This window comes from Lipotes vexillifer, unplaced genomic scaffold (genome assembly GCF_000442215.2).
Source record: "Lipotes vexillifer unplaced genomic scaffold, Lipotes_vexillifer_v1.1 scaffold43, whole genome shotgun sequence".
Lineage (NCBI taxonomy): Eukaryota > Metazoa > Chordata > Mammalia > Artiodactyla > Lipotidae > Lipotes > Lipotes vexillifer.
In genome coordinates, this window is record NW_006770037.1 from 3,352,400 (window position 1) to 3,367,099 (window position 14,700).

At 38.2% G+C, this 14,700-nt stretch overlaps 1 protein-coding gene across 1 annotated transcript in view; it reads right to left on the reverse strand.

Annotated features, from left to right (window-relative positions):
* The window catches only part of TBPL2 (TATA-box binding protein like 2), a 25,663-nt gene that overhangs the window by 9,034 nt on the left and 1,929 nt on the right, over window positions 1-14,700 (reverse strand). Inside the window, exons 2-6 of the mRNA XM_007445986.1 lie at window positions 13,577-14,034; window positions 12,708-12,795; window positions 10,640-10,731; window positions 6,904-7,071; window positions 3,375-3,469 (exon numbers count right to left, since the gene is read on the reverse strand). Of these exons, the coding sequence (XP_007446048.1) occupies window positions 3,375-3,469; window positions 6,904-7,071; window positions 10,640-10,731; window positions 12,708-12,795; window positions 13,577-14,034 (901 nt within the window). The remainder of the gene's footprint in view (window positions 1-3,374; window positions 3,470-6,903; window positions 7,072-10,639; window positions 10,732-12,707; window positions 12,796-13,576; window positions 14,035-14,700) is intronic.

The following is a 14,700-nucleotide window of genomic DNA, read 5'->3' on the forward strand; positions in this document are numbered from 1 at the left end:
TTTCTTTCTTTCTTTCTTTCTTTCTTTCTTCCTTTCTTTCTTTCTTTCTTTCTTCTACTAATTCTTTCTTTCTACTTTTTCTCCCTTTTATTCTGAGCCGTGTGGATGAAAGGCTCTTGGTGCTGCAGCCAGGAGTCAGTGCTGTGCCTCTGAGGTGGGAGAGACAACTTCAGGACACTGGTCCACAAGAGACCTCCCAGCTCCACGTAATATCAAATGGCGAAAATCTCCCAGAGATCTCCATCTCAACACCAAGACCCAGCTCCACTCAATGACCAGCAAGCTACAGTGCTGCACACCCTATGCCAAACAACTAGCAAGACAGGAAAACAGCCCCATCCATTAGCAGAGAGGCTGCCTAAAATCATAATAAGGCCACAGACACCCCAAAACACACCACCAGACATGGACCTGCCCAACAGAAAGACAAGATCCAGCCTCATCCACCAGAACACAGGCACTAGTCCCCTCCAACAGGAAACCTACACAATCCACTGAACCAACCTTAGCCACTGCGGACAGACACCAAAAACAACGGGAACTACGAACCTGCAGCCTGCGAAAAGAAGACCCCAAACACAGTAAGATAAGCAAAATGAGAAGACAGAGAAACACACAGCACATCGATGAAGGAGCAAGGTAAAAACCCACCAGACCTAACAAATGAAGAGGAAATAGGCAGTCTACCTGAAAAAGAATTCAGAATAATGATAGTAAAGATGATCCAAAATCTTGGAAATACAGAAAATGCAAGAAACATTTAACAAGGACCTAGAAGAACTAAAGATGAAACAAGCAATGATGAACAACACAATAAATGAAATTAAAAATACTCTAGAAGGTATCAATAGCAGAATAACTGAGGCAGAAGAATGGATAAGTGACCTGGAAGATAAAATAGTAGAAATAACTACTGCAGAGCAGAATAAGGAAAAGAGTCTCAACCATATACTTCAAGAATTTTAAAAACCTTCTTTATGTAAAGATAAGTCACCTGGAAAAAGTCACAAATAAAGTAGTTACTTTCAATATTATGGTGAACTCATACAAATCCTTAGTGAAAATAAAAACAAAAATAAACAAATGGGACCTAATTAAGCTTAAAGGCTTCTGCACATCAAAGGAAACCATAAACAAAACGAAAAGACAACCCACAGAATGGGAGAAAATATTGCAAAGCAACCAACAAGGGATTAATCTCCAAAATATACAAACAGCTCATGCAGCTCTATGTCAAATAAAACAAACAACCCAATCAAAAAATGGGCAGAAGATCTAAGCAGACATTTCTCCAAAGAAGACATACAGATGGCCAAAAGCACATAAAAAGATGCTCAACATCACTAATTATCAGAGAAATGCAAATCAAAACTACAATGAAGTATCACCTCACACTGGTCAGAATGGCCATCAGCAAAGTCTACAAACAATAAATGCTGGAGAGGGTGTGGAGACAAGGGAGCCCTCATACACTGTTGGTGGGAATGTAAATTGGTACAACCACTATGGAGAACAGTATGGAGGTTCCTTAAACTACAAATAGAACTACCATATGACCCAGCAATCCCACTCCTGGGCATATATCCAGAGAAAACCATAATTTAAAAAGATAATGTACCCCCCGCCAGTGTTCACTACAGCAGTATTTACAATAGCCAAGACACGGAAGCAACCTAAATGTCCATCGACAGAGGAATGGATAAAGATGATGTAGTATATAAATACAATGGAATATTACTCAGCCATAAAAAAGAATGAAATAATGCCACTTGAAGCAACATGGATGGACCTAGAGATTATCATACTAAGTGAAGTAAGTGAGACAGAAAAGGACAAATATCATATGATAACACTCATATGCAGAATCTAATTTTACAAAAATGATATAAATGAACTTATTTACAAAACAGAAACAGATTTACAGATATCAAAAACAAACTTATGGTTACCAAAGGGGAAACGTGGGTGGTAGGGATAAATCAGGAGCTTGGGATGAACATATGCACATTACTATACATAAGATAGATAACCAACAAGGACCTACGGTATAGCTAGCACAAGAAACTCTACTCAATATTCTGTGATATCCTATATGAGCAAAGAATCTGAAAAAGAATGAATATATGTATATGTATAACTGAATCACTTTGCTGTACACCTGAAACTAACACAACATTGTAAATCAACTATAGTCCAATAAAAATTTTAAAATTAAAATAAAGAAATTTTTAAAAAACTAAGTAGACAAGAAAGGAGTAAGTTATGTACATACTATTTACAAAAGATAAAATGCTATTTACAGGATATGTTGAAAAGTGATCAATTTCTAGTTCTGAGTACCAGTGAGGTTAAAGCAGTGAGATCACTTTCACTTATGTAGTTAAAGTTTTCTTTTGTACATTTTTGTTTTGAATGCTGATGAGGTTCGTAAAAGACACTTAAGAAACATTGCTGGTAGGAATGTAAATATGATATAGGAGAACTGTATATATATACAGTTCTATGTATATATATATAACCCTTTTTAAAACAATTTAGTAATTTGTACTAAGAACCTTAAAAATGGTCCAATCCTTAAACAAAAGTTCAATTTCTGAGCATTTACACTAATAAAATGATCCCACACATAAAAACAGCCGAAGTTTTGTGTCATTTATAAGCAGCAAAGAAAGAACATATAAACACCTGACAATGGGAGAATAAGTTTGATGGAACAACATGTTAGAATGGAGGTTGGGAAACTTGGGTCTGCTGTGGCCAAACCTAGTCTGCTGCCTGATTTTTGTACAGCCTGTGAGCTAAGACTGATTTTTATATTTTAAATGGTTGGGGGGAAAAAAAAGAAGAAGAAGAGGAAGAAAATTACTTGATATATGTAAATTAAACGAATTACATTAAAATCACACCTCAGAGCCTTTTCCTTTATGTGATGTCTATGGCTACTTTCACAATAAAATGACAGGGTTCAGTTGTTGTGACAGAGACTCTACTGCCCATAAAACCTAAAACATTTAGTATTTAGCCCTTTGCAGAAAAAGATTCATTGACCCTTCTGTTGGAACACTGTTCAGCCGTCAAAAGCCTTCATTAAGAGTTTGTAACAATGAGTTAAGCTACATGTTATAATGTTAAAAGGCAGGATGTAAAGATGTATATACATATCAAAGTGACATAAAAACATGGAAAAAAGTTATATTGTTTGACTATTGGGACCAATGGATGATGCTATCTTTCTCTCTACTTTTCATTTTTTTCCCCAGGTATTCTAAAATACCAAGAATTGCTTTATAACAGTGCACAAAGCTATTTAAAAGGTAAAGCAAAGCACACACATAGCTACTGAATTTTATGAAAGTCAGAATCTTAGAACTTACCTGTCAACACAACTTTTCCAGATACAAAGATAAGCAACACAATTCGTGGTTTTACCATTCTGTAAATAAGGCCAGGAAACAGTTCAGGTTCATAACTGTTAAGATATAAAAGAAAAAGGTTAAAAATAGCACTATTCAACTACTTTCTCATAATATTTGAGACCCAGTGTGTAAGCAGTTTTCAAAAGCTTTTTTACCAAAAACCGTTTGACCATCTTGATAAAAGCAATCTTGAGTGTCCTAGGTAATTTCTGTGGCAGTCAAGAATAGAATTCATTTTTGGTCATAATATTTTTCCAAGTGAAAATCATTTCACTTGGAAACGAAATTAAAATTAGAAATTAAGCTATAGATCAACGTAATATAGGACATCGGATCTAATGTTTTAAGATCTTGTTAAATATTCTCCATCTGTCAAAAAAAGTCTATCAATAAAAATACATAACACATTTTCCAAATTTTCCAAGTTCTACAATAATGAGCACATTTTGTATGTATTTATAAACTGCTAAAGTTAACATTTTTAGTGGAGAGAACCTAAAAAAATTTCTAATCCACTGTTATTTGTCTTTGGACAGATGTCGTATGAAGAAAGAAAACTAAACCATCCCAAGTTCTAAAAATTCAGGATTTGTTCCTATACATAGTAACTCACTCCTATTTACTATTAAATGTAAGCTGGTTTCTCTGAGGAACAAAGGATGATTGGGCTAAGAACAGCTTCCCCACACTCCACCAGAGAGAAGAGGAGAGATTCCTAGAAAGGCCTGAGAAGCTTCTACAAAAAGAAGTCAGTAGTTAAGAAGTTGTTGATGAAATAAAACTATTCTCAAAACAATGGCTAATGGAGATATAAGAAAATGAATCTGAGAAATGGAGCACTATATATAATACACATGAATTTTTGCACTTAAAGGGTGAATCCAAGTCACAAAGAAAAACTCCATTCCATTCTGCAATGAATAAGACCCAGACCACAGCAGATGTGAAACTTCTTACTGGCACCAGCAAGATGTATCACAGTGGTGAGGCTACCTATCTGAAGTATGTGGAGGTCATTACGGGTGGACATGTCTTCCTGGGACATCACTCTATCTTACTGCAGAAAGCCTGTCGGGACTTCTACCCACAAACCACTTCTGGACACTGGAGACACAATGATAGTAGCTGGAGCCCTGGGAAACTTCTATGGGAACTACAAGGTTCGAGCCAAGAAAGTGAAGTCTGGGGCACAGAAGAAATGTTTCCATCTAATCTTCCAGCCAAATCTTACGACACTAAAAGGGAAAAGAGAAAATAAAAGTCTTTGGTATGTAAATACCTGTAAACTTCCCTAGACTGGGAAAGGAAACAGACATATAGGTCCAAGAAGCACAGAGACTTCCAAACAGGATCAACCCAAAGAGGACCACACCAAGACACACTGTAATTAAAATGGCAAGAATTGGGACTTCCCTGGTGGTCCAGTGGTTAAGAATCTGCCTTCCAGTGCAGGGGATGTGGGTTTAATCCCTGGCCAGGGAACTAAGATTCCACATGCCGTGGGGCAACTAAGCCCACGCACTGCAACTAGAGAGCCCTTGTGCCGCAACTACTGTGCCCATGTGCTGCAACTACTGAGCCCATGCACTCTGGAGCCCGCATGCCACAACTAGAGAGAAGCCCACGCACCACAACAAAAGATCCCGCATGCCGCAACGAAGATCCTGTGTGCTGCAACTAAGACCTGATGCAGCCAAATGAATAAATAAATGTTTTTTAAAATGGCAAAAATTAAAGATAAAGAGAGACTATTAAAAGCAGCAAGGGAAAAGCAACAAGTTACATACAAGGGAACTCCAATAAGGCTATCACAGCTGACTTTTCAGCAGAAACTCTGCAGGCCAGAAGGGAGTTGCACAATGTATTTTAAATGATTAAAGGGAAAAAGCTACAACTAAGAATACCCTATCCAGCAAGACTGTCATTCAGATTTGATGGAGAGAGCAAAAGTTTTACAGACAAGCAAAAGCTAAGAGATCAGTACCACCAACCCAGCTTTACAAGAAATGTTAAAGGAACTGCTTTAAGTGAAAAAGAAAAGGCCACAACTAGAAATGTGAACATTACAAAAGGAAAAAGACCCTGGTAACATCTTTCCCATGTTCAGAAAAAGTTGGTTCAAAGAAAGATAGACAGGAGGTGCAAGGCTGAGGATCTGGAAGATAAGATGGAGCATGAGTTGAGAGACTTTTAAAAATGAAGGTTTTACTATGAATCTATGAGTTATTCCAAGATTGAAGAAAGAAAAGGACACATAAAGAGGCAATATGTCTTGCATGGGGGACTTCCCAATGAACTCAATGATACCTCATAGGCACTTAATAAGCCTATGCTGAAAAAATTGAGGCAGAGGAAAAAAAGAAAATATAATCAAGGGGAAAATAAATATTACCTGAAAAGTATCACAAAAGCTAAATCTCAGAATGAACAAATTTTTTTGGAAAGTTAGGGGAAGAAAAAGGCAATGTTTAACTTCTGTCTAGGTCATGTCTCAAAGGAGAGCTAACAAATGTCAGCTCACAAATGTTAGAGAAAGCAGAGCTATGTGATCCCTCTCTACTCTATTAAACAGAATAATTGCTCAAAGGCAAAGGGAAGGAAAAGTAGAATGAAAGAACTTCAGTTCAAGCTAGATCATGAAAATTTAAGAGCATCTGTGACTCGAAGGCAGTTCAGGTGCCCTGGCCCAAGTGTATATCCCAAGGGGTGGCGGCATTTGGTGTTTGTCAGTCACCCTCCATCACGGCTCTCTGAGGGCCTGAGCAGGCTGGGAGAAGCACCGAAGCAGCTGAGGGAGGAGGAGGCGCATTTGCTGTTGAGATGGAGACGTTACGCATGAAGAAGCCAGGCAGCCTAGAGATACTCCCAAAGGAATATGAATCCGTGAAAGAAAAAACTTTAGTGGGGGCTACAGCTACACATAGAAAAAGAAAACCCTTGAACAAACTCAACAGGACAAAAACTAGATAGGATTGTCTTCTGAGAACGTGCTACGGCCATTCTTTTTTTTAATCTTCTCTCCAGCCCTTTCTCCCCTCACCAGCTGTCAGCCCTTCCTACTTACCTAATCCATGTCATACCCCTTGCTCTTCCGGCCACTGCCACCACCCCCCAGCCAGATTTGTTTAGAAATCTATACATCAGGAGGTCTCAAGATGTGGGCCTCTGGACAGCAGCACTGGCATCACCTGTGAGCTTGTTAGAACTGCAAATTCAAGCAGAATCTCTGCATATCACAGCCCAGGCAGGAATGTGTGTTGATAAGCTGTCCAGGTGACTACTATGCAATTTAGTTTTGAGAACCACTATTGCAGAAGATTGGACACGCATGGTAACCAGTGAGGACTTAGGTATAGCATCTTAACCTTTTCACTTACTGTAGTTTTTTAAAAAATTATATTTCTCTGAAAAATACATTATATAAGCAGCCCATAATAGAACTTTAATAACTTGGGAAACTCAAAGTTAAGTTATGCAACAATCATACCTACTGAACTGCTGATGGGTTAGCACCAAACCTTCCAGCCTAATAGGAAATCTCACATCACAGCTTCCAACCATGTTCTGAATTTTAAAATCGAGGAATCTGGCAGGAAAGCCCAGCTTCTGCACCACACGAGCATACTTTCTTGCTGCAAGTCGAGACAGCTCTTCACTGGGGAACAGCAAATGTAATTAAAGATGTCTTAATCACTACGACTGCTAACTAGCTGGGCTTTATTCACACACTTCCCTGATGGTATTTTTAGCATATGTACCATGTTTATCTTTCAGTGTATACTAGGAAGTTACAGACTTTGAGGAGAAGGAACTACCTCCCCTATTTTTGTCCCTAGCACCTAGAAAAGGGTATGGTACAATGTACAGTTGTTGAACTGAATCATAAACAGATTTTTGTCTTCATTTTCCATCTTTCACATATAAGGTAGCTTTTTCTTTTACTTGTTTTAAGTGTTATTAGATGAAATTAACTATTCCGCTGGTTCTCAGAAAGTGTCCTCAGGCCAGCAGCAGTATTACCACCTGAGAACTTGCTAGAAATGCAAAGTCCCAGGTCCCACATCAGACATGCAGACATTCTGGGGTTGGAGCCCAGCAATCTATGTCTTAACAAAGCCCACCAGTGACTGTGATGCTCACTAAGGTTTTAGAATCATGCTTCTGGTCTAAAGGTGTGTGCCATTTAGATGGGAACAGCAGTAACAAAAATAAGGACACATACATACATACAAAAAAAAAATCAACACGAGGAAGTAAGCTATGTGCCAGCTGAGTGGCATAGATAGGATGCCAGGACTTGGAACTTTATGGGACAAATTATATACTTTAAAAAATACATGAAAGGGCTTCCCTGGTGGCGCAGTGGTTGAGAGTCCACCTGCCGATGCAGGGGACGTGGGTTCGTGCCCCGGTCCGGGAGGATCCCACATGCCGCAGAGCAGCTGGGCCTGTGGGCCATGGCCGCTGGGCCTGCGCGTCCGGAGCCTGTGCTCCGCAATGGGAGAAGCCACAACAGTGAGAGGCCCGCGTACCGCAAAAAAAAAAAACAACATGAAAATACCTCAAAATCTGCCCAATGTTGCTCAGGTTTTCTCACACAATTGTCATTCAACTCATACTCAATATGAGAAAGAAATAGATTCATCCAACTGTGTGGCTATGTTCTTCTAAATGTTTGTCCTACTCCACCCTTAAATCCATGGCAGAGAATGTGAAATCCTGAGATTTGGGGCTTTATTTTTCATTAGATACTTTTCAATGGTCACTACCAAAATAAAAACAGTGAGTAGCAGGGGTTGCCAAACAGGGGCAACACCTGGTGGGTGAATCCTATGAATTCTACCCTCTCTTATGGGTTATCCCCACCTTTAAGTTGAAAATCAGAAGTACGTTAAAGAAAAGCCAGATTGAACTTATTTGCCTGGACAAAAGGGAGCGAGCGGTAGAGTCTTTTTCCAATCTATATCTGTCACAACACTGTGCCATTTTCACATCACCTCATTTCATGTTGATTCTCCTCATCCATTACCAACTCCTGAAAAGTCCCTAGCAAGGCCGTGTCCCCAAGACAGCAGTGAAATAAGTGGCTTCCATTTTGAAAACCCACATTTTGCCTAAATGACCCATTACATCTCCCATATGTATAAGGTCAAATTTCAAGAATTTGCATAGCCTTATAGTTTCTTGCATCACACAGAAATTCCCATTCAAACAACTAACAGTTAAAATCTACATACATTTTCTTGTACAAATATTAGAAAATAGGTTAAGAACCTTGAAATTTCACCACCAGTGATAATTACCACTGATAAATTTGGCTCCTCTGCACTTTTCTGTGCAAAGGCAGGTATTCTGCACTATGCAAACTCTGATTATTACAACTAAAGAGAATACGTTTGGTTCAATTTTTGGAGATAATTCTGATATCTCTTATACTAACCAAACTTTGACAACTCTCTATCCAAAACTCAACAACCAGATAGATTTGGATAACAAATATCTCTTACAATCTGAACTCACCATCCAAGCTTTCACTATCAGATTTTGGGAACCAAATAAATTCAGATAGGAAACAAAAACTCATGAATTAGGGGAAAAAAACACTCATGAATCTGTGTGTTCTCCCCTCCTACAACTTATCCTTCCAACTCAATATACTATACATGACTAAATTATTTTATGATTTATTCAAAACTGTATTGCTAGAAATTTGTTCCCTCTGCCCCTGTTTTAAACAATGCTGAAATGAACATCCTTGTAGTTATCTTGCAGAGTTGTCCAAAAATGACTTAAAAATGGAGATTTCTAGGTCAAAGGATACACAGATCAACAGAAGAGAAAGGGCACAAACTTACTCAGACACAGGTAAAGAACTTAACATGTAAAAACAGGTGGAGGAGAAATACAGCAAAATAGATTCTTCTATAAATGTACTGGGACACTGACTGGGCATTTGAAAAAAATGATCTTATATTGAAGTAAAATTCTAGACCTGCTCTGCCCAATATGGTGGCCACTAGCTACATGTGGCTATTTAAATTTAAATTAATTAAAATTAAATAAAAAGTTCAGTTCCTCTGTGGTATTAGCTTATTTCAAGTGCTCAAAAGTCACATATGACTAAAGGCTACCACATTGGACAGCACAGATACAGAACATTTCCATCATCCAGAGAAAGTTCTAGATGAGTCAAAACATTAACCTCCTTTCTTCAATACAAAGCAGGACCTGAAAAAAAAACAGAAAAATATATGGAGGTCAATACTTATATCATGTTGTGTGTGGAGAACGCCTTCCTAAGCATGAAGCCAAACACTGAAACCATAAAGAAAAAAGCTGGATAGACTAACCGTACACACACAAAATTAAATTGCATTAAAAAAAACCCTTAAAATACCAGTAACATTAATATGGGAAAAATATTTGTGGTATAAAATGGTGAAAATACTTAAATACCAAAAGACAAATATCTCCATAGAATATTGGGCAAAAGATACAGTAGGTAGTTTATATGCTTACGAAGTTAGTCTCACTACTAAATCGAAAGAAATGTGATTAAAACAACTTTTTGCCAATCAATTTAGCAAATATAAAATACAATATTAACACCCACTGTTTACCAGAGAAAATGAACACTAGGTGCATCTCTTGAGCGAGGAGAAATGGGTACTATCTTTCAGGAGGATAATTTCCTACTCATCCTCCAACACTTAGAGGGAAGAGCAGCTCTCCCACTAGTTCTATGGTGAAAGGATCTACATCAGCACATGGCTACCTCTGCATGAGATCCAGGAAAGATGAGCCTGTAAGAGATGCCTCCTGAGTGAATGCTCAAGCTAGTGGTCAAGAAATGTCTAATTCCCCTCCTGTAAAAAGTTCTATCCATTCTTCTGCCTGCAATGAGGAAAATACACAAGAACTACTTTCCCAGGTTTATAACAGGCTTTACCACTACTATAGCCTTTTTTTTTCTTTTAAAATATACCTTAGAAACAAGTTGTAATAGCCTAGTAAAGCCCCCTTCACTATGGGGGACTGTAAAGTGGGATATAAGTCCGTATTATGAGGCTGAATGTTTTTAACCCAAATTTGGCATTTCATGAATTTAACTCCTTAGCAAAGTATTTTGCTTCTACGATGTGTTTTAGAACCTTAATGCCACCCTTCCTTGTTTTACATAGTGAATTATTTGTCTGATAGTGCAGGAGGACGGCTTCTCTTACCTTCTGGCTCCTGTGCAGACCATTTTCCCAGAGCTAAATATGAGGGCTGTAGTCCTGGGCTCTCGGATCCTCATTATGACGGCGGCAAACCTCTACACACAGAAGCCAAAAGGACAATTAGCCTCTGCTAGGGGTTAACACTATTCCAGCTGACCAGCTGAGCTGGACATGAAAACAGTGTTGAATAAATTGAAATTTAATGGGAAAACTAAAACCTGTCTGGGTCTATTCTCCCACGTTAAGGTTAACAAAATGATCATGATTCTAAAATGTACATACTTAGAAAAAACAGGTAAGAATAATAATAGTAAAGCCAAAATTTAAGTACCTGTTATGTTTCAGACCCTATGCTAAGAGCTTTATAGGTTTTATGGCATTTAACCTCATGACAGGACTGAGCTGAATTCATTATAATTCCCATTTAGTGCACAGGGAAACGAAGTGGTTATTTAACTTCCAACATTATACAGGAAACAGTTAAGTTGAGATTTAAAACCACGACTATCAGACTCCATGCTTTTTGCTTTGATATACTTTTCTTTCAAAGACTCTTTGAGAAAAAAAAAAGTAGGAAGTATGTTACAGCTTTGCCAAGACTCTAGAATGTACTAAAAAGCAGCCAAAATATAGAACAGAATACATATATTGATAGGCATTCTGAAGGTGAATGACAAAAAGTTGATTTGTCAAGCTCTTGCCCGCCAGTCCTCAATGTGGTCCCCAGGCCGGCAGCACTGGTAAGTCCTCCAAGTGTTGCTGACGCAGGGGAGGGCTGAGAACCACTGGCCTGCCACAACGACTTCCCCCATTAAGCTGGGAAGGAAACTGGGGTGGGTACCATGCAAGACCAAAGTTCCACGGGTTAGAGCCACTCCACAGGACAACAGATCAGTCCAAGGCCAGACTGGCAATTTCAGATATGAAGTGTTAACGGTAAAAGAACCCTGAGTCAGCACTATACAGAGCCGAGCAAGGAGTATTAATGTTTTCTAGGTGTTCACTAAAAAGGTAGTGCTCTCACCCGGCATTCATTTTGTTAAATTCTTAAGGCAGCTTAAGTGCCAAGTCAGAATTTTTCTGGCTGTCAAGTCCAAGTTTGGACAGATCGTGTATAACAAACTGAGAGGAGAGCAGAGGATGGTGGAGAATAAAATATGCTTAAAATGTTGATTGCTCAATAGTGTGGTCCATCATAGCTACAACCATAAAAATCCTAGCTCATCATTGCCTTTCTGTCCTCATCATAGCCGGCTACATGAAATATAAATAGGAAAGCTTAGCTGCATTTGGTAACATTCAGGTAACACTTCAGAGGTCAGCAACAACACTACACAACAGGAAAAACAAATACTTAATCCATAAATAGTTGATGTTGGCAAGGTCCTCTGGGTTCTGACTAATATGGCCTTTTTCATCTAACTCCATAAATCCTCCACCACCCAAGACAGTGAACTTTTTCCCAGCAGGGACCAGGCCTTACCAGCCCACCAAATCGTTAAATGTTGATTGAATTAACAAATCCACTTCCTAGGTAAATAGACCATTGAAAATGGGATGCCTGGCCTTGGGAGGACACAAAAAGGATAGATTTTATTAAACTTTGACGGAAAACAAAAAATCCCTGAATCTTACACTTGAACTTTACACTTTAAACAACTGAGCTTTCTCAGGTAAGAGAAACTGTAAATGGAAAAATACACAGGTGTCAGGAGATAGGACAAGAATTAGAAAAAATTATTTCCAAGAATATGATGACATTGTAAGAAAGTTAGCATTTCCATAGTCAGGTTGAAAATAGTCATACTGAAAGGTTTCTCTGAATGACAAGGGAAAGAACTTTTAGGAACTGCTCAATAATTACTGTATTCAGCACAGAAAATGAGATTATTTTTTATAAGTTCAAAACAGAGAATGAGCCGATTAAACTTGTGTTGCCAAAAGCTTTTCACTAACAAATTTTTTCTTTTTAAAAAATAAAAACAAAGGAATGAGTCAATATCATAATCATATGAAGGAAAGAAAATCTAAATAGAACCTAACTGTGGAAAAAATTACTGGGAAATCTTACCTTTGGGTTATATTCTGCATTTTTTGCATGCAAAGCTATTTTCTTCAGATCCAATTTACAGGCCAGGTTTACAGTGGAAACTATATTCCTAAAGAAGAAAGTCAACCTATGTGATGAATTGGGAGATTGGGATTGACATATATACACTAATATGTATAAAATGGATAACTAATAAGAACCTGCTGTATAAAAAAATAAAAATAATAATTAAAAAAAGAAATAAGTCAACCTAAGTTATACCAGATATAAAAAGTAAAAAATAATTAAAACGTATTAACTTCCTCACATCATAGGTTGGGGTGACTTCCTGGGGGAGAATTATTCTAAATGTGAAATGTATAATAACACATTTAGTGGTTAAGACTCCTCGCTTCCACTGCAGGGGGTGCGGGTTTGATCCCTGGTCGGGGAACTATGATCCCACGTGCCACAAGGCCAAACAAACAAAAAAATAGCTTTTTCTAAAATTTCCTGACTAGCTGACTAAAATTAAGCTTTAGACCTTTTTCAAAATGTCTCAAAATAGAAATCACAATATCAAATCAACTTGCAAATCAAATTCAATTTTACATCTTTATATCCTTTGTGTTATTCCAACTCCAGCCACAATTTTCAACTAAAGTGCTTTACTATAAACAATACAATCCTTCAAGAATGTGTATACTCACCTTTAACTCCCTCTTAGGAGATCAAGAGTTAGTGCTTCATTTTACAGAAAACCAAACTGTCTAAAGTCCATTACGAACTAACAAAATCAAGGATAATGACATCTGAAATTCTCTTCCGTACACTATTATCACCCCATTCAGGAATATATTGATGAAATGTGTACTCAGAAGCATCACCCATTTAAAACAACAACAACTTACTGTAGTTGAGGCACAATTCCAGAACATTCTGAAACAGGGGTCACTGGTGTCATGGGAGTTATGGATGCCAGAGGCAAGGAGTGTGGTTTCTCAGGAGAGGGCTGGGCTGAGTCAGCATCACCAGGGTGGAGATGTGAATGGGAATTTGACCCACCGCTGCTGTTTAAGGCCAGGTCAACGTCCTGTTGGCTGGGTAATGGCAACCTTCTTTGCCAACTTTTAGTTTTACCATTTTCTTCAGTTTCATGCTTGCTTCTAATGACAGTCTGTTCTTTATTCTCTTGGGTAAGCTCATCTGGTAGGAAGCTAAGATCCACAGATGAGAAATTGCCAGATGTTTCTGTGACTTCTTCAAGCTGTGAATTAAACGTAGTCTCTGGATTGGATGAATTAGGTACGTACACATCATAAGGCACAATTGGGCTGAGCAGGGGTGATCTGGGTGGAGCTAGGTCATCCTAGGCCATTCCCAAAACAGACAAACAAAACACAACAAACAGAACATCATGTCACACCAAAGGGATGCCACCTTGGCTGGCAGGCAGTGTGTTCACGATGAGGCAGTTCAGGTAGCTTACATTCATGCCCTGCTCTTTCCACAAAATATCATTAAAATTCTACTGTAGGGTTACAACACACTTAATGAAAACAGGAAAGTATATCTTAAAATGCAGAAAAAGCATTTTTCATAAAATGTTTTCCCTACTTTGGTTAGACCTGTAGTAAGTTGCCACTCTAAATGCAATTTTGTAACTGAGGCAATTTGGCAACCATGCTCTAAACTGTGTGTACTTTGAAGAGCACAGATTTTCTGTACTCCTTAAGTTGATTTAAAGATTTTTTTGGAGTTTTAAATTCGTATTTTAAAGAGAAGAGCAGTAAGTGAAGGAAGCTGAGGAGATAGCTTTGAGTGCTAATCAAGCCTCCACAAGGAGCCATCTTTATTCCTTCTAGTCAAAGGAAGGAAAAGAAATCATTCCATTTACGTGAATGTACAATAGGGAAAAAGTTATTGAAATTTAAATGGCAAGACTAGTTTAAATCAATGTATTATACTTCCAGTCCAGGGAAGGCTGCTCAACTTCCATTATCATCCACCGAGGGAAAAAGGCGTGCAACTGCGG